At 38.7% G+C, this 25486-nt stretch overlaps 1 protein-coding gene across 1 annotated transcript in view; it reads right to left on the bottom strand.

Moving 5' to 3' along the window:
* The window catches only part of FMN2 (formin 2), a 244572-nt gene extending 227089 nt beyond the window's left edge, over positions 1 to 17483 (bottom strand). Inside the window, 1 exon segment of the mRNA XM_078852229.1 lies at positions 15731 to 17483. Within this exon segment, the coding sequence (XP_078708355.1) occupies positions 15731 to 17297 (1567 nt within the window). The 5' untranslated portion in view covers positions 17298 to 17483.
* Between the last annotated feature and the right edge of the window lie 8003 nt (positions 17484 to 25486).

Raw genomic sequence — 25486 nt, 5'->3', positions numbered from 1 at the left:
CCACACTAGGCTGTTTGGTGAGGCACAGCCTAACCCTGCCTACGATACCTGCCACCCATGGTTATAAGCATGCATTTTAGTTTCTGGTTTGCCTGTGGACTGAATTGAGAGATTATACACATTATTCAAGGATTAGAGACTGAATTTATTGCACTTTCCCACCAGAGAGTTTCTAATAATCCTCTGCTGACTTAGAGTATATTGGTTCAGGTCTTGCTCTTCTCAAAGTTATTTTTATATAAAGAGATTAAGAGATTGACTTTTCATTGACAGATACGTTCTTAATGCTAAACAACATTTTGCACATGCCCTGCCCCCATAATGTGACAAAGTTTGTACACACAATCTTGTTGCATAACAAATGGACGACTAATCCTCTTCTCAACACCAAATGCATGGTGAATTGCATCAAAAGCCAAAATTCAGAGAGATCTGAATCCCCTAGAGATAGTGTTTTCTCACTCTAATGTGCTACCTGCTATATCCTGCTCCTCCAGTTACAAAAGCTCTCTCAGTTATTGTACTGCAGGCTACAAGAGCCAATACCTGCATCCATTGCCTACCCAAAAGGAAATGCTAAGCTTCAAATGAAAAAGGCAATTCTCCCCTCTGTTTTACCCAGGTCCTACCATAATAATCCAAATAGGTTGGCTCTACTCTACAAACAGGTAAAGATGGGGGTAGGCGGATGGTCTAACCTCATCTATTCCCTTTCTCCTGGTGCCCCATTCGGTGTTTATGCAGAATCAAGCGTTTTAAACAAAGAACAGGGAAAGAGCCCACTTGGAGACGTCTTTCCCCAAAATATCCCCCCAAGCCCTATATCCCCTTTCCTGGGGAAGGCTTGATAAGAATCCTCACCAATTTGTACAGTTGAACACAGACCCAAACCCTTGGATCTTAAGAACAAGAAAAATCAATCAGGTTCTTAAAAGAAGAATTTTAATTAAAGAAAAGGTAAAAGAGTCACCTCTGTAAAAATCAGGATGGAAAATACTTTACAGGGTATTCAGATTCAAAACACAGAGGATTCCCCTCTGGGCAAAACCTTAAAGTTACAGAAAACAGGAATAAACCTCCCTCTTAACACAGGGAAAATTCACATAAAGCAAAAGAAACGAATCCGCCTTGCCTGGCTTACCTATACTGGTTGCAATATTGGAGACTTTGATTAGGATGGGTTGGAGAAGATGGATTTCTGTCTGGCCTCTCAGTCCCAAGAGAGAACCACGATGTAAACAAAGGAGCACAAACAAAAGCCTTCCCCCACCCGCCCACCCCCAAGATTTCAAAGCATCTTGTTCCCTGATTGGTCCTTTGGTTCAGGTGCCAGCCAGGTTAGTTGAGCTTCTTAACCCTCTGCAGGTAACAGAATGTTGTCTCTGGCCAGGAAGGATTTTATAGCACTGTATACAGAAAGGTGGTTACCCTTCCTTTTTTTTTTTTTTTTTTTTAAATGACAGAAGCATATTACACAAGAACAGTCTGTTTGGTGTTAAGGTAAAGTATTTTTGACACTCAAGCTTTGAGCTCCACTTACAGGTAAACTTAAGAAGAATTTGTCTAGTAAATGTTTTCTACCCAATTACCTACATTAATAGTAGTAATATATTCCCGTAGCACCTAAGAGACCCAGTCACGGACCAGGAGCCCATTGTGTTAGGCATTTACCAATACAAAACAAAAACAGTCCCTGCCTCAAAGTGTTTCCACTCTAATTATAAGACAACAGCTGGACAGAGAGACAGGAGAGTACAAGCAAACAGTGAGACCATATTTGTCATAACAGGCAGCTGTCTCTTTACACCAGCAGCCTAACTGTTTTCAAATGAAGTAATGGATTCCACAACTGATATCAGCCCACATCCAACCTGGAGTTCATCTGCTCAGGCCCAAAAACCATGTTAGCAGAGCTAGTTTTCAACAGGACTCAAAAGTGCTTCAGCATGGCTTGTCTAAACACAGTAGAGGGCCCAACCATCTTTTAACAGTAGTTGTAAATGGTGTTTAAGATTGATACTGCTAACATGGTTCCCAACCCGATGGAGATTGTCAAGGTTCCTTCCCCACTCTTAACTCTACGGTACAGATGTGGGGACCCGCATGAAAGACCCCCTAAGCTTATTCTTAAGCTTATTCTAAGCTTAGGTTAAAAACTTCCTCAAGGTACAAACTTTGCCTTGGCCTTGAACAGTATGCCCCCCCCACCACCAAGCGTTTTAAACAAAGATCAGGGAAAGAGCCCACTTGGAGACGTCTTCCCCCAAAATACCCCCTCCCCAAGCTCTACACCCCCTTTCCTGGGGAAGGCTTGAATCCTCACCAATTGGTACAGGTGAACACAGACCCAAACCCTTGGATCTTAAGAACAATGAAACATTAATCAGGTTCTTAAAAGAAGAATTTTAATTAAAGAAAAGGTAAAAGAATCACCTCTGTAAAAATCAGGATGGTAAATACCTTACAGGGTAATCCGATTCAAAATATAGAGAATCCCTCTAGACAAAACCTTAAGTTACAAAAAGACACAGCTTATTTTACCAGTCATTAAAACAAAAGAAAATCTAACGCATGTTCTAGCTAGATTACTTACTAACTTTACAGGAATTATAAGGATGTGTTCCTGATCTATTCCGGCAAAAGCATCACACAGATAGAAAGAACCCTTTGTCGTCCCCCCCCCCCTCCAGATTTTAAAGTATCTTGTCCCCTCATTGGTCATTTTGGGTCAGGTGCCAGCGAGGTTACCTTAGCTTCTTAACCCTTTACAGGTGAAAGGGTTTTGCCTCTGGCCAGGAGGGATTTTATAGCACTGTATCCAGAAAGGTGGTTACCCTTCCCTTTATACTTATGACAGAGATGAAGCCAGTCTCTGCAAATGCATATGGTTTCAAAATGAATACAATGGGTGCTGCTGTATACTCCAAAAAAAACTCCACAGAATGGGTTAAATAACCAGAGACACTGTTTTTCAACCTATTTTATCCATGACCTGGCTGTACAATATTTGGGCACAGCACCTGCAACCACTGATCATAAAACTCAGGTTCTAGATCTTATTTACAAATCCCTATCCCTGCTGGTCCCCATCAGCTCATCAAGATCTTGGATAATTTATTAACATGGAACTAATTCAATCATACACATTGTAACATGGGATAGCATAATGACAGTATGCTAGATCTCTCTTTTACAGCACAAGCCAGGTTACATTATTTTCCCTGGGACCTTGATTTGTCGCCAGTACTGTTCCTGTATTATTCTAGTGCAGACTCCAAGGATATGTTATAAAAGATTCTGTACCACAGCCACTCCAAAATTAGAGAATAGAGTCCCCAGATCAGTTCCCATTTTATCCATGTGATCATTAATAAGTACTTGTAGGCAAGAAAAAAAATATTCTCTCTGGTTTTAAAAGTATAGGCAACACTCACATCTCTGGCAACTCCTATGTTGGATTGTCCAGGTCCTCAGTTGCTCTCAGCAAGCCATTTCATTCTGCGCAATGGTTTCTATTATTTCTGTGGTAATTTCTGGTGGGAAACCTGCGTTCCTTGCCAAGATCTCACAACATGTCAGAAACCCATGGTTGTGTCTGTCTAGTCTTATAAAGTCATTCTGATGCCTCTTAGGAAGGTGTTACTGAGGGTTTCCTTTGTCTGTGCAAACTGTTATACTGATCTTTATAATCCAATATAGTAAAACTGCTCCATTTCAAATTGTTGCACATTTCATCTGCCATTTACCAAAAAAAACAAAAAAAGAAAGTCTGGGTCCATCTCTACTGGAAAATACATTTTCAAGTCATTGATTCTTGTTTATACCAGCGGCCCCAACTTGAGGTTTTTGTACAGTCACAAATCCACCAGTTACATATGGTTTCATTCTAGGGAGAGTGCTACAGTACCCTAACATGACTTTCATTAGATCTGCTATTTACTTGGAGTATCTCCAATTGAATTTCAAAACATTTTTATATCATGTCTTCCTGAGGTTTCAATTGTATTGTTAAACCACTTTTCATAACTCTCATTACTCTGTTTTCTCTCTGGTAGAAGCAAAAATACTGCTTTTCTTCTCATCACCTATAACATCAGTGGATCATTTTCATTCACAGGTAACTTTCCTTGGTGGATGCACAAATAAATATCTGTAAAGCAATGAGCTGTGGCCTCAGATCCATAACATTCAGCATAGCTGAAAAGGAGTCACTGTGTTCCTACTTCATACACAGAGCAAAACAAATATTTCAAACACTGGCATCTTCCTTCCCTTTAACTGCTCCCTGATTCCTGGCTCTGAAATTTCTTTTCAAAACTTACTGGGGAGTGGGAAATAATTTATTCTTTCTTAGGTATTTCTAATATCTATAAATGATTAGAAATCAGAAAACATAACCTCAGATCAAACAAAAAAGATCATACAAAATGATATTCACATAGTGGATTCCAAAGTTTCTGGGCTATTTCTCTTATGAAGGTACAATAACATTATAGGAAAATAAAAATGGTCGTAATGGATGAAACCATCTACTCTAGTGACTTGTCTCTGACAGTGACCAGTACATGATGCTTCTGAGAAAGGGGCAAGAAACCCGATAATGCACAATTACGGAACCAATGGGGGAAGTTTTGTCCCCACCTCAAGCAGTCGGTTCTTTTATGCTCCATTGAAGCTTTATTCTCCATTCAGTGATAACTGTGATGTTGGAATCCAAGAAAGAAAAACTGAGGAAAGAAAAAACCCCTTCCTCTCTACGTTGAAAAGCAAGGGGATGATATGGAAGAGGCCTGCTGAGTTTTCCTTTGCTCATGATTTCCCAGCTCTCTCCCAGTTGGAAGCCCAGGAGTCTGAATCACCTGGTGAAACAAGGGTCTAAAACAGGATGTGGGGTGGATGCTGTACCCACGAACACTCCTAGTGCACATGGTCACTGCTGGGTGGTTCCAGTCTGTGGCTGGAGAGACCTACCAGAGATTAAAAGTACGTAGGTAGACTCAAAGCATCTCATCCCAACTTCCTGTCTGACCAGAGAAGTGAGTGTGTTACACTTTCACAGAAGGAGAAGGGCTGAAGGAACAGGGACAGGACCGGCAGCAGTGGCAGAGAAGGGGCCTGATGTGGCCTTTAGGACTGCAGTTCTCGGGGAGGGGTTGGTGGATGTGAAATAGACCCCCCAGGAGGGGGAGAGAGTCTCCCCACAAACCAAGCAGGAGCCTCAGGGCTTCCCCCTGCAGGGTCTGAGATATTGTTAATGGAGTTAACCTGGCATTCTCCATGGTCTGGCTAAGGCAGCACATTCCCCTCTCCCCACCCTTCATCTCAGTGTTCGAGTTTCTCCCAGGCTGTATTTATATTTGAGTTTCCAAGGCACCTAAAATGCCTAGTAAAAGTCTTTATTTTTATTGACCCTTACAGCGTGCCCATCACTAGCAGAGAAACAGACACTGTGATGAGGAAACAGAAGGAAAAAATTAAATTGATTTTTCAATTGAAAAGGAAAAATATACCAAAGTAACAATGCATTACTATGCAAATTGTGCAGTTGCATGATTTGCACTTCTTGCCTTTCAAGAATGTCCAATGCCTCCTTTCTATGTACAATTTTACGTTTTCATAGTCAGCCATATTTATTATTGTTTGAAAACTTGCCCAAGTTGCCCTGCTGCAACACCCATACACTTGGAAAAAAATCATTATTCACTTTAGATACCCTGATTTCAAATGATGCCATCTTGTTCACACACACAGTAAGCCAGTCTTTTATAGGGCATAGTACTGGATTTTGCCAGTAGCCTTTATACACAATATTTCTAATGCAATCCATTATTTTTAATTTCAATAAAAAATCTTTAAAATAATACTTTATTAATGCACCTACTATGCCCTCTACTTCCTAATTGCTTATATAGCTGGGCTAGCCAGCGTTTTCAACCTCACACTGTAAAGTGCGCCAAAATAAATGTTTAGTTATTGTCTGTGGGCTATATCACTGGGGCCTGAATTACCCTGGATCAACAACACATTTTTTAACATAGCCAATAGGTATTTATACAAACAGTGAAGGGAGAATATGGCCCTTATAGCACATAGCAACAAGCTTTCAGTTACCAAAGTTACTGTTGCATTCAGGAGGGAAACATGATTTTCACGACTTTCAGCTGTGTTGCTTTGTCCACCCTTTATTTGACCATTTATTCACACAAAACCCTGACTCCTTCCACCCCAATAACTGTATCACAAATTAGTGAGCTCCTATATTACTTTTATATTACTTAAAAGCCACATGCCTAACTTGCTGAATTGGGGCCTTAAAGTTTGTACACTGACATAACCAAGTATTTCCTTCAAGTATCTCTAGGCATATTATCCTTTTTTTTTTCTTTTTTTAAACTTTTTGCAGAATGACATAAGACTAGCAAATCATCTGTTATGAAGATGCTAGTTGTATGCCAGAGAAGACTATTAATGAGTTGATTCCTTATTTTTAATGTGAATTAGTGAGAAATACGATTTTCCTAGATGGTTACTAACATATAGGAATGTATTCAAATATCCATTTTACTGTGGCACTGAGTTATCTTTTGCACCGATCTCTTTTCTTATGAGTGAAAGTTTAGGAGGGGATGTGTTAACTCTCTCTCTACTGCACTTTCACCTAACTCTTCCCCTGCAAATGCATTCTATCCATTATGCTTCTTTTGGGGACAAGCTGAGAGGCAGTTAACATATCCAGACTTCAGCATCAAATATGCCACAGAATCAAAGCTTCCTCCTATAATTAATTCCTACAGAATGCTATACTTCGTCCAGACCAGATGCACAGAGCTGGCAGTTCAGGAAAATTACTTCAAACCTGGGGATTGAGGCCTCCTTATTTTCACTGCCAAGCTAGGGAGTGCTTTACGACAGCAAAAGCTGTATCTTCTGGGATCAGGCAACAGCACAGAAATTGTTCAGGGTGGAAAGAAACAACTTGCTTGAAGAAGGTTCTGAGATGCAAGAAGACAGCCTCATAACACTAGGATATACATCTCAATAGCTGGCTTGCAAATATTTTATTGTTAATTTCTGTGCTTTGCTTCTACCCCAAAATGGAGGACATTCATCACAAATGACAAACTGACTATAAAGATTTATTCATGTCTCTTTCAGAACAATAGCTCTCAATATAAATGGAAGGTGAAGAGATGAGAGAGTTGCTAAATGCTGTGCTTACAAAAACATGGGCTATTAAGATTGAACAGTTCGTTAGTTGAGAAAAATCTATTACAACATATCACATTCTCTTATGTAATTTTGTGCTCACAAATATAGCCATATGACTTTTGTAGATAAAGAAAAACGTTGCCTTACTGAAATGTTAACTTAATGATTGGTTCACTAAAGGAATCAGGATAAAATCACTAGGTCCAACTCCTGTTAAAACTAGCACTTGATAGGCTAGGGTAATAAAAATCATTTTTTTTTTTGAGAAGGGATTCTATCTCCTTGAATTATTGTACAAGACCGAGCACAACTGGGGCCCAAAACTAACTGGGTACTTATGGGACTACTACAGAACTAAGAAGATAAAATACATCAATCTGAGCAAAGGCTCTTGTCATAAATATAAAGGGAAGGGAAACCACCTTTCTGTATACAGAACTATAAAATCCCTCCTGGCCAGAGGCAAAACCCTTTCACCTGTAAAGGGTTAAGAAGCTAAGGTAACCTTGCTGGCACCTGACCCAAAATGACAAATGAGGGGTGTCATAAATATAAAGGGAAGGGTAAACCCCTTTGAAATCCCTCCTGGCCAGGGGAAAACTCCTCTCACCTGTAAAGGGTTAAGAAGCTAAAGGTAACCTCGCTGGCACCTGACCAAAATGACCAATGAGGAGACAAGATACTTTCAAAAGCTGGGAGGAGGGAGAGAAACAAAGGGTCTGTGGGTCTGTCTATATTCTGTCTTTGTCGGGGATAGACCAGGAATGGAGTCTTAGAACTTTTAATAAGTAATCTAGCTAGGTACGTGTTAGATTATGATTTCTTTAAATGGCTGAGAAAAGAACTGTGCTGAATAGAATAACTATTTCTGTCTGTGTATCTTTTTTGTAACTTAAGGTTTTACCTAGAGGGGTTCTCTCTGTTTTGAGTCTAATTACCCTGTAAGGTATCCACCATCCTGATTTTACAGGGGGGATTTCTTTATTTCTATTTACTTCTATTTTTATTAAAAGTCTTCTTGTAAGAAAACTGAATGCTTTTTCATTGTTCTCAGATCCAAGGGTTTGGGTCTGTGGTCACCTATGCAAATTGGTGAGGCTTTTTATCCAACATTTCCCAGGAAAGGGGGGGGTGCAAGTGTTGGGAGGATTGTTCATTGTTCTTAAGATACAAGGGTCTGGGTCTGTAGTCACCTAGGCAAATTGGTGAGGCTTTTTACCAAACCTTGTCCAGGAAGTGGGGTGCAAGGTTTTGGGAAGTATTTTGGGGGAAAAGACACGTCCAAACAGCTCTTCCCCAGTAACCAGTATTAGTTTGGTGGTGGTAGCGGTATTTTGGAGGAAGACGTCTCCAAGTGGGCTCTTTCCCTGTTCTTTATTTAAAACGCTTGGTGGTGGTGGGGGCATACTGTTCAAGGCCAAGGCAAAGTTTGTACCTTGAGGAAGTTTTTAACCTAAGTTGGTAAGAATAAGCTTAGGGGGTCTTCCATGCAGGTCCCCACACCTGTACCCTAGAGTTCAGAGTGGGGAAGGAACCTTGACAGCACTTCAGCTCAAAGTCATTGTGAGTTGCAGGATGGATTCAGAAACCCAACAGTCTGAACTCAGGTCTTGGCAGAAAAATGGGCGCTTAGCTGAATCAGTAGAATATTTTTGTAAGCCTACATATTCTGCAGTGTTCCCTCTAATTTTTGATAGGCCGTGTGCAAAAAAATTTCTTCTGTGCAAATTTTTGTGCGCTCGGTGTTTTGCTGTGTGCACGGGGTTTAGGATCTGTGTGCGCGTGTACACCTTATAGGCAACAGTGAGGTTTGGTTTAAATATTTGGAATTTCATTTTTTTTTAAATTTGCACACACAAAGAAGAAAAGGGAAATAGTCATTTCAGTTCCCTCTGAGGGCCCAATCTTTTCACACTAGAACATGCAAAGCCAATCCTTAAGTATCCCTAAGTGTAGTCCACTTGCTCCCTACTTCTATCTCAGTGGAATAATGGATACCTCACATGCCGTACAGTATTACGTAGGATGATTCATTCCCTACACGATGCACTGTGTGTAGCAAAACAAAAAAAGGGGGGTGTTGGAGCTGAAAACAGGTGTACAAAGACCTAAGGCCGAAACCTCACACAATACATTCCAAAAAGAGAGCTAAGCAACTACTTCAACTCCAGTCCAGGAGTATCTGCCCTTACTTAATTTTGAATAGGTGCCTGATGCTGTAACAGTCCCATGTCGCTCCAATGGTAAGTGAGACAGTTTATCGAATCTTTTGTTTCCAGGGCCCTGTGAACATTGTTTTTTAAATGAGGGCAAGTGGGGGGGGAGGTATGCCCCCAAGTAGTGCTCCAGAGTTCTCTCAGTTACAGTGAACCACTAATACAATTGGTTCCCCAACACCCTTAAAACTCTCAGCATTGCCCTCAGCAATGCTTTAATCATAATTAGACCTGATGGCAAGCACATCTCATTCACACTCCCCCTGCCAACATCCCTTGTGGCTGCAGACTTGCTAGCTGTTTCAACGGGACCTGTGACCTAAGTATTTGTTAATGAAGTAAAAGCCAAAAAAAGTAAGGAGTTATCTTGGATAAGTTTCTAATAATAATAATAATAATAAAAAAATCCACCCAAATGTCAGGGAGTTAGATGCCCAAATTTGCCAGCTAAAACAAAAACCTGGGTAATCACGCTGAGAAATACCTATGCACATTTATTGCCCCCGTCAGCACCAGCCCTATTTTTGAGGTGGCAGAGCTCAAGTTAGCGTGGTGGGGGCTGAACAGCAGAACACAGAGCCAAACTGTGAGCGGAACTACAGCACTGTACAATTGAATATTTTAGGCAGGTTTACACCATTGCAGTTAAGATCGGAATCTGGCCCACAACATACAAGCAGTGTGAAATATTCTCAGAAGCCCTTTCCAATGCCAGATACACACCAATATTGATAAAACAAAGGAGAGTTTGTGTGTGCATGAGTGCTTTACTTCAGAAAGTAGGCTTTACCCTACCCACAAAAAAGCCCTAGGAAGATTAACAACAAATCTTTTAAAAAAAAATCCCTAAATAAAATAGTCAAATTTTTGTATCCATATTTAATTAAAAAGTAAAACAAGATTAGATCCAGTCAATGTCATTTCATGTAATTATTCACATTTGAATATTCAATTTCTCTCTTTAAACAAGAAGTAAAGCAGTCAAGCATGTGATCTTCTTTAATGACTAGTTCTAGCCACTTACTATACACCGAGGGTATAAGAGTGGTGTTGTCTCATACATACATAGATCCAAGCAGAACGGTCTGGTTTTAACACACCCTATTGTAACTCTGATCTCATTTCCCCACCACCACTTTTTTTTATCCTCCCAATAAACAGCTCACCACTCAACCCAAACAATTTCTAGCTTGCCCAGGAGCAAGGCTGTGTTTCAGGTCTAGCTCCTCAAAAGAGAGTCATGTAAGAAATATAGCTGCAGAGTCATTTCAATCTTACAGTCCTAATGAAGATTCAGAAAAATAGTGATCAGGAAACCTAGAACTATTTGGGTAGCATTACATTACAGAAGTTGTAATAGGTCTTTACATCCCAGAATCCCCCAAACGGGCAGTTTTGAAACAAAAATGTCAGGGCAACACGAGTGCTGCATTAGTATTTATTTCATAAGCCTCATCGCTGTCCATTTTCAAACACATATGATAGTTTAGCTCTCGTTGATTGGTTTTGCATTTATTTTTTCTTGATAAAGGACATATTTTATGTTACTGTTGACAAACACCACTTACAATTTACCAATAGCTTTTAGAGCACAAAATATCATTAGTGTTATAAACAAATTTTTTCCTGATGGATGATATTTTTAAATCCACACTGAGGATGTCATATGAAATAGAAAATACCTAGCAAAACTACAACAAAATTCTCTGAGCACACTCAATAGCCTTCTGAAGTGACCAAACTTTATAAACATTTCAAAGAATCAAGGGACTCCGGTCCAAATTCTCAGTTACACTAAGGTCCCTTTACAAGTGTCTGGCAGCATAGAGAGGCCTTAAAGTGTGCATAAGTGACATTACATTTACTGCCAGAGTGCTGTAAAGGAGCCTTAGTGTAAAAGCGAATCAGACTTTAAGCCCACAAAAGTGATTGCCTTCAGGGTTTTTTAATTATTGTTAATTATTCTGAGAGAGAGAGAGAGACAGACAGACAAAAACCAAACATTTAAAAATGCATGTGTCTAATTCAAACAGATTCAAACAAATTTAGCAAGTACCTTGCAGTCAGGCCAAAAGCTGGGTGGGTTTTTTTGTTTTTTTTTTAAACAAAATTAATACGTTACCATTTGAAATGACTGAGTGAATCCCTAAAGACAGGAAAAGAGCTGGTAAAGCTTTCTACTAAAAATCCTATCAAAGTTGCTATGGTTAATACTATGATATATGCAGTTAATAAAAAAAGGCCTTCATCAAAATTATTAGCTCTATGTCCATTATTCTGATGTTGGGGACCAGCAATTCCATTCTTCTACCACAAAATCTCTATTAATGTCAGGAAAACAATTCAAAGACATACCCAGAAACTGCAGGATTTGATTTTTTCCATTCATGTCCTGCTCTAGTCCTGTTGGGACCATAAGTGAAAAATAATGCTCCCAATGCCCATCATGTTGAAATCTAGACTCTTGTAATTACTGTTGCTGCAATTTCAAACAGCTATCGGTTTAAAAAATGGATCCACTGTCTTAATTTCAGAATGAACTATAAACTTGCCCCACAGCATGCTTAGTCTGGTATTATGGTTTATCAGGATTTAAATGATAAAAATATGCAAACTTGCTTTCTTGGCAACCTATATTGCATATTGACAGGCTTCAGAGTAACAGCCGTATTAGTCTGTATTCGCAAAAAGAAAAGGAGTACTTGTGGCACCTTAGAGACTAACCAATTTATTTGAGCATAAGCTTTCGTGAGCTACAGCTCACTTCATCGGATGCATACCGTGGAAAATACAGAAGATGTTTTTATACACACAGACCATGAAAAAATGGGTGTTTATCACTACAAAATGTTTTCTCTCCCCAACCCCACTCTCCTGCTGGTAATAGCACCAGTGGGGTGGGAGGAGAGAAAACCTTTTGTAGTGATAAACACCCATTTTTTCATGGTCTGTGTGTATAAAAACATCTTCTATATTTTCCACGGTATGCATCCGATGAAGTGAGCTGTAGCTCACGAAAGCTTATGCTCAAATGAATTGGTTAGTCTCTAAGGTGCCACAAGTACTCCTTTTCTATATTGCATATGTTTTCCTAAAACAGCTTGACACCTGACCACTAGCTATTTATTTTTAAACTATAGTAAGAAAAATTCCTTAAATCAATTCTATCAAAAATTAGAAGAAAAAAAATCGCAACAGAATATGAAATATATTAGCATTACAATTTCAGCTGCTCAGTACTATTTATGTCATGTGTTAGAACAGCCTTAAAACAGAACACGTGGATCATTATAATAATCACAGGGCACAGAGCCTAAATACAATACACTGTAAACTAGGCCAGTCATGTGCTCACAACCTGCTGTCATTAAAATCAGTAACAGAACTGATGTGGAATACTTGACTTGATTCTATATAGAATGCAGATATTATGTACTGACTGCAAGCGCTGCATAGCAAGATGTAGTGCTCTAGACAAGATACTTAGATTTCAAAGAGACATAAGAAACCATAAAGATTGCTTGCTTAAAATCTATTTAGTAATCCCAATCCCTCAACTACACTTAAATTTGCTGGAAATAAATAATACATTTTTTTCAGAAAAAGCATACTGTTCAAGAGTCAGGAAGATACCATATTTTATTTCTATAAATGTTGCTGTGAAGGATGCTCAGTGGGAATATTTTTTAGTAGAAAGCAAGGGAAGCTTTTCTGATACTATATGAGAGAATAGGGACAGTTTCTGGGAAAGTTAATGTTACCTTTATTTCCCATTTTCTTTCACACCAGTTGTTATTATTTACACTGTTCTGTCAATTTGCAGGCAATAAAAAAGGACAATAGCCTGTTCTTTTATGCATAAATTATAGTTCTAGTTCTTTCATTTTAAAGGTAACCATCCTGCATAACATGAAAGGCATAATCACCCTCTGCTTGCACAGACAGCTGGCATATGCATGCAAATGAGGGTCACAGTAATTTCTATGACAGACAGAGCTACTGCTGCATTGGACACTACTCCTTTCACAATTACACTCTTTAGATTGTTGGAGATATAGGGAATGAAAACCAAGAAGTGCTTACAGGATGAGAAAAAATATATTTGTAAGAAATGAGAAGCTATCCATGGAAAAGAGGATCTTAAAATAAACCAGAATACTTCAGTTTTTATCATAACTAAAATCTATTCTAAAAGCACAACCATAAAGGGGAAAGAGAGAGAAAATGAGTGAACAAGTTTGTGGGATTTTTTTAAATTATAAAGCTTTATTAAGACACTGCTTTCAGCAAATATTTATGTATTATTTGTTAGAAAAGAATTTAGTAACTCCAGTATAAAATAGATGCAAAATACAAAATTCTGATGTGGGGAGTTTTAAAATTAGATCCAAAGTTTGTGGTGAAGATGGGGAGCGATTTGAAAATGGGCACAGATTCAATCTAATGCAGATGGGACGTGGAATTCAGATCAAGATGTGGGTTCTGACTCCAAAGTTTAGATGGAGGATTTTTGCTCAAGTCTACTCCTTTAAAAAAAAATGTACTCATTGAATTATAAAAATCATGACTAATATGTAATATTTCAATCTGAACACCACAAATCCAGGAGTACTGTGCTGTTGTACAAGAACAGCTAGTGAAAAGGACTAGAAACAAGAAGTTAAACTGTCACATTGCACTGTGCAAACTGAGTGAAGTAGGAAGGGTAAAGGAGGAGCACAAATGGTAATACATGATTAAAAATAAGGTTAAAATCTTGGCTATAAACAAGGAGATATTTTAGTTACCTTTTTATTAAAGAAACAGAATTGTGGATAGTAAAAATGATTGTCTTATATATGATTTTTTAAAATCATGACAATGTTTCTTTAAGAAAGCAAAATTAGACCCACCACTTTATAAAGAAAAGGAGTACTTGTGGCACCTTAGAGACTAACCAATTTATTTGAGCATAAGCTTTCATGAGCTACAGCTCACTTCATCGGATGCCTTTTCTTTTTGCGAATACAGACTAACACGGCTGTTACTCTGAAACCTGTCACACTTTATAAAGGTGCTAAAAATAGTACTCACAGCATTTTTTCAAACAGCATTGAAAGACGGGTAAATTAAAATTATGTATTCAGTATGACTTCCATCTCCTTCCAAATCTAGCCTGGTGTTAGCTTGTGTGTAAGATTAAGCCAATTGAACAAAGGAATATTTGTGTAAACTTTGTAGCACTGCAGTATCTTATAACTTACATAGTTTTCCAAAACATCAGAGATGTATTGAAAATTAGGGAACAGATGTGACAGATGTGACACAGGCCTGCTCTATTTGTTGAAGGCTCAACTTAAACAAAGACCAAAAAACCACACACACAATATCTCCAAAAACAAAAGAGGAAAATAAGGGGCAGTAAATACAGAACATTCCAATCAAACTGCGTGCTATTTTAAAATAGGCATTTCTCAGCTTTCTGACATAATGCTATAAGATGCCTAACAGGCAAGATCAGTGAATGCTTTCCTAAATAGGTTACACCTGAATGAGTTACACAATGTAGCCTGCATGGCAAACAGGCGAAAACCACCAAGTTTTCCATCACAAGCTTTTAAAGCCTGTTTTCTGCAGTGTGGCCCTTCTGTGCTTGAACTCCTGATTCCATTTTGTACCACATGCCTCTTCTTGTAAGAGGAACGAATAGTGCTACTGTTAGATATGTAAATGTGTCTAACGTCAAGTAGGTCCAACAGATCCACTATTTTGGAGGGGTTTAAAACTTGGAATAAGTAGATGCTGACCAATCAATCTATATTGTGAGACTCAATGTTCATCTCCCACAGTTTACTCCATATCTGTGCAGTGCCCAGCACAACTGAGTCCTGTAGGCACCACTGCAATACAATAGACACATAACACACACGGAAGTTTCTTTTCTGAATGTTCTATACACCCAGAGAGCCAACTTACCTGTGACAGAACATTTTAGAACAGTTTTCAACTACAAATTCTCAATATATTTAATACCCTTACCTGTGGAGAAACTGTAAAGCATTAAATACTGATCCAGCAAATTAAGCCCCCAACTCTGCAAACACTTATGCATATGCTTAATGTTATGACTGCATGTAGTCCCATTGACCACAGCGGCATCACTCACATGCATAAAAAGCACGTGTGTTTGCAAGGTTGGGGCCTTAATTTGCACAGATAAGATTTGAATCTAAACTTAGCACATGCTATTTTGGAGGTCTGAAATGTATACTTGTAAGATTTTCACCCAGAAAGTCACTTTACTAAACTTAATAAAAGTCACTCACCTGTAAAGACATTGGGAAAGTTATCAGTAGAAGCCTGGACCCCTGAGGACTTCCTTGAGTGAGTCAAAGGCTCTCTTTCTTCTTGCAATCTCTCCCTGGACCTCCTGTACTCCAATAAGTCTGCAGAGCCAACCTTTTTAGATATTTCACCTTTGTGATCAGATAGCTCTTCTGTCCAGTCTGCTGATCGACTGAAATAACCAGCCAAACTGACGGACCTTTGCTTCTTGATTGATTCCTTCTCTTTTCTGTGGAAGGACTCGTGTCGTCTCTTAAAAAGTGGGCTCTGGGATGGGGAAAGAGAAGGTGACTGACTGGGAGAACTCAGCTGCCTAGTTGTGGTTTTGATGTAACATGGGTTAATTAGGTATGGCTTAAAGCATCGGGAACTGAGCTGAGGACTTTCCACTATCTCCCCAGATGACAAAGTGCCATTTTTCATTTCAGTAGAAAAACCACTCTCCAGTGCCTCTTGGCTGGCTGATAAACTGCATTTGCCTTCCTGAGTCTCAGCAGCATGATCATGGCCTGCATCTGAAAAATCATCATCTCTTCCAGAACCTGGGAAATCAACAGCTTGTACTTCACTAATTTTAGTCTCCAAATCTGCTGCTGGGAACAGAAAATGGAATGCAGAACTGTCTATGTGAGACCCATTTTCTGCCACTGCTGCATTTAAATGTGGATAATCCTTGAGTTCACTAGCTACAGCATTCACTTCAGCCTCAAGATGTTCCTGTTCAGCAGTCCATAGCTTGTGTTCTTGTGTTTCAAATAAATGGTTACCAGGATACGCTGTTACATTTGCTGTATCTTTCAGTTCACTTTCAATTTCACTGTGGGGAATGGTTTCTGTAATTTCAGATATTGCTGAGACAGCCAGCTCAGTTTCTGGGCTACTCTCTTTGTCACTGCTAGTCACTGAAAGAAACCGTTCAAGATCTAAGGGGGCTGCTTGAGAATTAGCCATGTGTGGATCCATTGTTTTGGTGACCTGCTCCTCAGTTCCAATGTTAATTGCCCCCTGCTGCTGCTGCAGTCTAATAGCTTGCTGGATATCAGAAAGCAAATCCTCTTGTTCTGTGGCTGAATGGAAACTGTATATATCTGTATCAGAGCCAGAGCTGGTCCTTTGTCCATCCTGTGCCTCTGCAGCAGCTGGGCGAGTTTCATTTGTAATTTCAAAATGCTCAACATCTGTGTCCGAGAGACCCGCTTCATCTGCAGAAATGCTTATATCCGGAGTTTTGTTAATAATTGAATGAGCACTGTCCAGCTCCCCTGTATGCAAGGCCTGGCTTTCTAAAACATCCTCCCTTGAACTACTGGTCCCATCTTTAGCCTTGGACAGATTTTTTCTGATCCTCAGATTTGAAAACACTGAGGCCCGAGAGTCTGACTTACCCTTCTTTTTGCCAGATTCACTTCCTTTACCATGCTTCCCCAGTCCTTTTTTGCTTCCTGCTCCCTTCTTTGTGCCTTCTGTATCCTTGGGCCCAGACGCATCCTCTCCTCCTTCACATACATCACCTGTATTTTTCTTTATCTTCCCATCTTGGTTCCCCATGATTTTTAGCAATCCAACCCCTTCAGAAATCAAGCCATGCTGCTGGATTTCATTCACTTGGCCTGTCGGCGAGCTCCTTTCTAGCAATCCAGGTTTGTTTTCAGGCGGTGGTGATGCAAGCGACGCAAATGCTTGCTGTGCCTCTCCCCCATCTGCTAGAGCTGCCTTTTTGCATAATATGCTGCTTGCACAGTGCTCTACTGGGACATGCTCAGTACAGCACTGAAAGCTGCAGACAGCTCCTTCCAATGGCTGCTCCTGACACAGTTGCTTTTGCACTGTGGATCTGCTACGTTCCTCTTTCTTTATAAAAGATTCTGTGAAAAGTGTTTCCTTTATAAGAGTTACTTCTTTTTCCACTGTTTGAATTGCTTGCATTGTAAGCTCAGGGGAGATCACAGCTCAGTTTGTTATCAAATAGCTACAATTTCAGGACTTCAAAGTTCAAATTCCTGGAAAAAAGAAGAAGAAAAGTTAAATGAGAGGTACCATAATTACTCTGTCATTACCTAGAGGAATAAACTAGTAAGCCCCAAAAATACAAATATGCTAGTTTAATAATTTATAAAGTTCTTAAACATGTTACTTCAATAGGCTACACAATACCATGTGTATTTTACACATTTAGCTCATTTGTACCATAAAGACACAGTTAAATAAGTTCTCCTTCTTTAAAAAACAAAACAAAAAACAAAAAAACCTCTCTAAAAATAAAAAATGGTGTGTATGCAAACTGATCCATTGAACACACTTTCAAAGATATACATTGAACTTTGAGTGGGATATTGTATTAGTATAATTACCATATAAAACAAACAGTTTGTATTGAGAAGGTACATATACAATTATTCTCAGGACAGTAAGCTCATCAATATTAAAACCACAATACCATTGTTTCCTCTTATAAAAACATTTGATATGAAACGAATTAAATCAAACAGCACCAGCCAAATGCAACTCTGAAGTAAAGGATACAGGTAAAGTGTTCCCCTGTGCATATATAAATATTTTATAACAATTGGTTTAAACACTGCTGCTGGTTAGCTATTTTGAAACTACAAACAATATTTTATATAAAAGATATATTTTATTTTTCTATTTCTGGTTCACATGAGTGAGTATATGCATTTCATTTTAAAAAAAAATCCTACTTTCAAAACAAATATAGTGCAATTTTGCTTGTTTTGTTTGTAGGGTTTTTTTTGGGAGGGGCTGCTTTGTAATCATGGGATTAAATTCCATGAAGTAATTTAACTAAAATGGAAACAAAGGGGCATAAGAACACAGAAATTGCCAGGCTGGATTACCTCAGTGGACTCTCTAATCCAGCATCCTGTTTCTGACAGCAGCAGTAATTGATGCTTTAGATGAAAGGACAAAAAAAACCCATAGTGGGCAATAATGTCATTAGCTGCTCATAGAAGAAGCTTCTTCCTAACACCTATCAGTTAGTAATTGGTTTATGTCTTGAAGGTAGATGTTCTCAGCCACACAAATATCTAATCATCTGGTGTATTGCATCCAGTTTTGAGCCCCTCACTTCAGAAAGCATGTGGACAAATTGGAGAGAGTCCAGCGGAGGGCAACGAAAATGATCAGGGGGCTGGGGCACATGACTTATGAGGAGAGGCTGTGGGAACTGGGTTTTTTAAGTCTGCAGAAGAGAAGAGTGAGGGAGGATTTGATAGCAGCCTTCAACTACCCAAAGGGGGGTTCCAAAAAGGATGGAGCTAGGCTGTTTTCGGGGTAGCAGATGACAGAACAAGAAGCAATGGTCTCAAGTTGCAGTGGGGGAGGTCTAGGTTGGCTATTAGGAAAAAATATTTCACTAGGAGGGTGGTGAAGCACTGGAATGGGTTGCCTAGGGAGGGGTGGAATCTCCTTCCTTTGAAGTTTTCATGGCCCGGCTTGACAAAGCCCTGGCTGGGATGATTTGGTTGGAGTTGGTCCTGCTTTGAGCAGGGGATTGGACTAGATGACCTCCTGAGGTCTTTTCCAATCCTAATCTTCTATGATTCTATAAATCATACTAAGCGTTTGGCCTCAGTGAGGTACCTTGTATCAATGAGTTCTACAAGATAATTATGTTGTATAAAAAGGAATTTCCTTTGATCAGTTTTAAACTACTTGCTTTTCAGTTTCAATGGATGTCTTTGTTCTTGTATTATGAGAATGGATAAATAAGAGTTCACAATTTACCTTCTCTAAACTAAATAGCCCAACTCTTTCCTGTTTTTTCATGTGGAAGTTTTTCCATGTCCCTAATATTTTCATGGCTCATATCTGAGCCTCCTCTATTTCTATCATACTCTTTTGGAATTAGGGTGATCAAAACCAATAATGATATTCCAGGTAAGCATGTGCCACTGATTTATATAGTCTTAACTAACATACATAACAGTATCTTATGCCAAATTTTCCCATTGTATTGTCCACCCCCTTTTCCCAATCATTTATAAATATATTAGTACAGAACGTCTTATGGCACTTTTTCCTCAGTTCATTGACCCTTTATTCCCAGTGTTTGTTTTCTGCCTCTTAGCCAATTTCTAATCTATGGTAGTACTTTACTGCCCACATTAACACTACATACATTCCTTAAAAGCCTCTTGTGAGGGGATTTTTCCAAAAGGCTTTTTTGAAAGTTCAATTAAATTATGTGAACCAGTTCTCCTTCATCTACTCAATAAGCCTTACAGAAACTTAAAGCATAGTTTAAGAGTTTCTATTCCAATATAGGGCTCGATTCCTCCGACACTGATTTTAGCTATTTATGTATAGGCATGACTACCTGCCTTTTTCTGGTTACTATAAGCGGCCAGTCCGCATCCAATCCAGTAAAAATAAAAAATAATAATTTAAAATAGGATATAATCCATTAATTTTATTAATAATTTTTAAAACCATTATATATGAAGGGGCAGATAGTAAATAGCAATGGATATATAGCTATTGCAAACCAATAATCCAAAATTAAAATATGAAAACAAAATAGCTAAAATTAATTTTGATAAGATACACAGAATGGAAGCTCCGGGATCTTTATATATCACTGAACATAGCCATCGTGTCGACTGTGGAATATAAAACGAGTCTACAAATGTTCTCTTTAAAATTTTTGCCTCTCTAAATACCTAATATTTCCAGAAGATCATTATTTTCATCACTCCACTTGCCATGCACCCCAAGCACAAGGCCAAAGAAGTGGATATTTTAACCTCCCATTAAGTTCTTGATCTCTACCTCTAACTCGAGGTAATAAGTCACTTTCTCTCTGTGCGCTTGCTCCAAACTCTTGGCATTATCCTCCCACCGCACTGTAACATCCACCACCACTGCATAATCTTTTGTAAATATAATATCTGTTTTTCTCAACTCTCCCCTACTATTTCTTAAGTGGGGTTCTACTAAAGCTTTCCATCCTAATTTAACTACCTTATCTATAACAGCCAAAACTACCCTATTGTGTCTTTTAATTCTAGTAACCTTGGTTTTATAACATTGTCCGGAAATGTGGGGTATCATTTCTTGCACCTTGCCGCACCATCTACAAAAGGCATTTATTTCCCCTCTTCCTCTTGCTACGTTTCCCTTGTAGGGTATATATTTGCTTTAAGTTGAAGTGCTGCAATAAATGAAGACGACTTAATCTTACTAGAATTTTTCATAAATGAATTACTAATTCATTTTTAAAATACTTAATTCCTATTCCCTGACATCGCAACTCACATCATCTTAAAAATTCTTCTTCTCTCCATTTTCTAGGATGGGGTGGTGTTGCACTAAATATCAATATCTTATCAATTAAATTTTCTCCAGCATATAACTATGAGAGATCTATCCAACTATTTTTGGAGACAGTGTGTCTCCTCCATTTTCAAACTAACATATTTGGAATTTGTATACTAAACTTTGTGAGCGCAAGATCTCCGTCCCTTCCTCTTGAATAAAATAATCCATCAGTGGTGCGTTGCGGTAAATAGAAAAATAGCCAAACAAATTTTACAACTAAAACATCCAAATCATTTAAAAGATAAAAAGGGGGTTCTATTAAAAGTAGGTTATAAAATAGACGTGGTAAAATGAATGTTTGTAAAATCAGTAATTTCTGAGCCGGTTTCAAGGGGGCCTTAATCCAACTCTCACTCCATTCATTCAGCTTCTCCCTGAATGACAACCCTCTAATACCTACCCAGGGATCTATTTTTGCACCTAAATATTTCTCAAATTCTCCCAGTTGAACATACTCAATTTTCTCAGTCCCTATGTTCCAATTTTCTTTTGGATTCACTACATAAGTTTTATATTTCGATAAAATGTGGAAACCTTTAGTCTTCTTCACATTGATACAAAGATTACTACAAAAACACTTTAAATATCCAAATTTTTAGCCATCCCTTGATATGAATTACTTAAAATTGCCACGTCGTTGGCAAATGCCAACAACATGACACTACTACCCTGAACATAAAATCCACTTCCTTCTAATTCTAGCCTAGTTAAAAGGGGATCTATAGCGATATTAAATAAAATAGGAGAAAGGGGGTCACCCGGTTCCCTCCCCCCCAAATTAAAATGACTCGGCATGGAACAGGACTATTCAGCATGACTAAAAGTGACAGAATGTGACTCCTAGTAATTATAACAAGCATTCATAAGCCTGATCCTGCAAACACTTATACATGTGCTTAACATTAATACTGCAAGCTGTCCCATTGAAGTCTGCCAGACTCTTGTAGGACTAACAAATGACACTTGGTTCATAAAATCGTTTTTGAAAATATAGTATTGGCATGACTGACTAAAACTATTTAGATATATACACATACATGTGCTCAAATACATGCAAGCACAAAAAACACTCTCAGAACTGCACTTACATTAGTTCATTGTGCATTAGCACTATCAACTAAATAGTCAGGTTTGTTTGAACAGAACTTTTTCCTTACTAATTTTGTCCTTTTCTATTTGCTGAACATTTTTCTTTGTATCTCAGTGTGACTCCATATTAGCACAGGATTCCATATTAGCAGTTCCCAATACATGGTCCAAAGGTCACATTGTTAAAAATCACAAGACAGGAAATTTAAAATTTCAGGCTCCAGCATCATCAGTTCTGTCACAATACATACTGTATATGCCATATTGTCTACTCATGTTGTTTTGGGTTAAATGTGTACCTTAATATACTCTGCTTTATGTCATAAAATGCACACCAGAAATGTTCACAAACAGAGTTAAGACACATTTAAAAAAAAAAAAACCAACCTTCAGCTTACAAGACTCAGACACCTTAGAAAAAAATTAGTATGTCTGGAAATGACATATTAGAGAAACAGTCAGTTCTCCACTGCCATGTAACCCTCTATCACACACATTCATTTTATTCAACTGACCCAACCCACCTAACCTTAAGTATCCCCAGTCATGGCTCCTGGTTAGGCTGCCCTCTTTGGAACCCTTTTCAAGTCCCTCAAGTGCACCCCTTACAACAGGCAGGCCTGTGCATCCCCCACCCTTCACCCTGTGGTGGGATCCCACAATCCAACCACTCTGCAATGGGGTCTCTAGGTTATACCTCTAGGTATCCAGGGAGGTGTAACAGTTGGCCATGTTACCTAGCAGGTCCAACTGGGTGTGGACCCTGCCAGAGTTCCCCCTGCAGGAGCCTGTGGTCAGTAATAGCATGCAGACACACAGAACAGGAGCAGTTTCTCCAAAACAACATATGATTTATTTTACTCAAATCAGCTCACAGAGATTAGAAAAGTGGATTTTAAATTAGCAAAGAAACCTATACATATATTGTCCGACCTACGCTTGGTATTCCCCTCACGCACCTAGTCAGACATGACATAACCTCAATGTTGCCTCCTCTCTCTGGACATCAAGCCACAGATGACTTGCTGCAGACCCTGACTCTCAATCAACCTCTTCCTGGGTCAGCCTCATAGCCTGCTCACACTGTCTCCCTTCCAGTTCTGCCAGGGCCACCTTTTAACCCATTAGGGTCTCATGACCTCAGGTTTAGCCTTATAAAAGAAAAAATCATCTTAGTCTGGATTGTGCCCAACCCAGTAGTTTCTTCCCCCAATTGATGGCCCAGCCATTGTTGTCTTAAGGGCTTTGAAGCAGGGTACCTGAGACTGCCTTATTTGCATCACTGCAGTACTCTTTCTGGGTTCCTTAACCACCTCACTTTTTACAGCCTCCTTTGATTTGACCATTTACATTCAACAGGGAAACAGGTTCATACATAATATTAGTAAGAAATAATACACATTTCCCCAATTTGTCACACCCTCAATTTACATACTTAATGGAAATATATCGCTGAATTATAGATTTAAGAAACTGTATGCAGTAAAGATTTAAACAGGAACATAATTCCAGGTTACCTTAAGGCCCTGATCCTGCAATTTGTAATATGAGGCTGGACCATCGCACCCATACAGAGCCTCCATGATTTCAGCAGGCCTCTGTGTCGGTGCAGCAATCTGCCTGTGTATTGTAAACTTCAGAATTAAGCCCTTAAATTAAGAATTCAAATGTTCTGATAGGGTCACATGTAAGTGGACTCGAAGAATATTATTCTGAATAAAATGGAGATGGTTGATTTGTGTGGTGTTTTAAATTGTGTTAGTTGCCCAGAAGTGTAGGCTATTTAAATCAAAAGTAGATTTTGCACAATACCTTTAAAACTGCCGAGTTGCAACAACTAAGATATACATTTTTGAATATAGTGAACACTGAAGATACTGCAGTGCTATACCAGACTAGTGTACTGGAAATTAATTCCTTTAATAAGAAATATACTTTGATAGCTTGTTAGTACAGTCATTGTTATTTGGATCTTGGTGTACATTTTTTGTAATTGTTTTGGGTCAACATTAAGGTTGGACATGTGGTGTAAATTGTGGGGGGTGAGTGGTGAAGGATAAGGTAGAGAAAGATGTTATTTCAGCTGCTGTGACCCAGCTTCCCAAAATTTCCAATCAATGCTCACTCCAGACTTCACAGGAGCTACCCACATGCACAAGGATCCAACTGTGCAGACCACCTTCTAGACTAGGGTCTATAGTAGGGGTTACTGTATACTATATGACATCAAAGAGATCTTTTCTATTTGTTCAAATGTTCTATGTATCTTGTATTTGAAAAACCACCACCACCACTAGTATTCTGGCTATTTATGCATGAAAATGGCTGCTTAATGGATCCAGGTGTCAAGAGATCAAATGCTAATTCATTAAATGGGGGTCACATTGCCCTTTTATTAGTATGCCATGATACATACCACCTAGAGCTATAATCTGACCCAGATAAACCTTTTATGCTCATATGAATACATGGACCAATGTCCCTCTCACCCTCTCCAATAAAAAAAAAATAGCCTACATACTCTTGCAAAATGTGCTTGAGTTCTCCCTGTATCTGACATAAATCCTGATCCTACAATCAGTTCCATTTATGCTCACTCAGATATGATTGCAGGACTGGGGCAATGAACAGGATGGGTGGGGTCAGTTTGCATCATTATATGACAGCATCCTAATTCATATCCACAACAGGAAAGTTAAGTTTCATTCAGATCACAGCTAGTGGAGTTTCACCACCAGCAAGGTAATTTCAGGCAGTTTTGTTTGATTTTGCTCCCTCACGAGAGCAACTTGCCAAAAATTAAAGTTGGTCTTGGGACCTGAAGTTTTTTGGAAATACTAGTAACGTACTGATTCAAAAAAAAAATCTATAACTTTTATATTTTTAGTTAATAATTTACAACCATAAAGATTGTTTGTCAATTTAATACAGAACTAAAATCAATAATAGCTAAAAGGCAGCATGGCCCAAAATAAATTTCTAGGATCAAGGTGTAAACTCTATTAAAATACAGAGAGAGAGAAAAAAAAGACACACATATACTCTATAACAGAGAAAAAAACTCTCTCAGGAAGTCAAAAAGCATCTTTAGCCTTACGGGAAGATTGAAATCAAATTAGAACTATTCTTAAAAATGTGGCAATTTACAAGTGCCAAAAAAGGTCAAAAACACTTCAACAAAAGCCCAAGGTCAGTCCCCAATGCTGCCTGCCTCGTTGAACATTTGTAATCAGCCATACTAGTGACTGAAAGCAGAATACAGCATAGGTGTAGATAACAGATATCCTGATACCAGCAACAATAACCTT

Source organism: Lepidochelys kempii, chromosome 3 (genome assembly GCF_965140285.1).
Source record: "Lepidochelys kempii isolate rLepKem1 chromosome 3, rLepKem1.hap1, whole genome shotgun sequence".
Lineage (NCBI taxonomy): Eukaryota > Metazoa > Chordata > Testudines > Cheloniidae > Lepidochelys > Lepidochelys kempii.
This window is presented reverse-complemented; position numbering and strand designations above follow the sequence as displayed.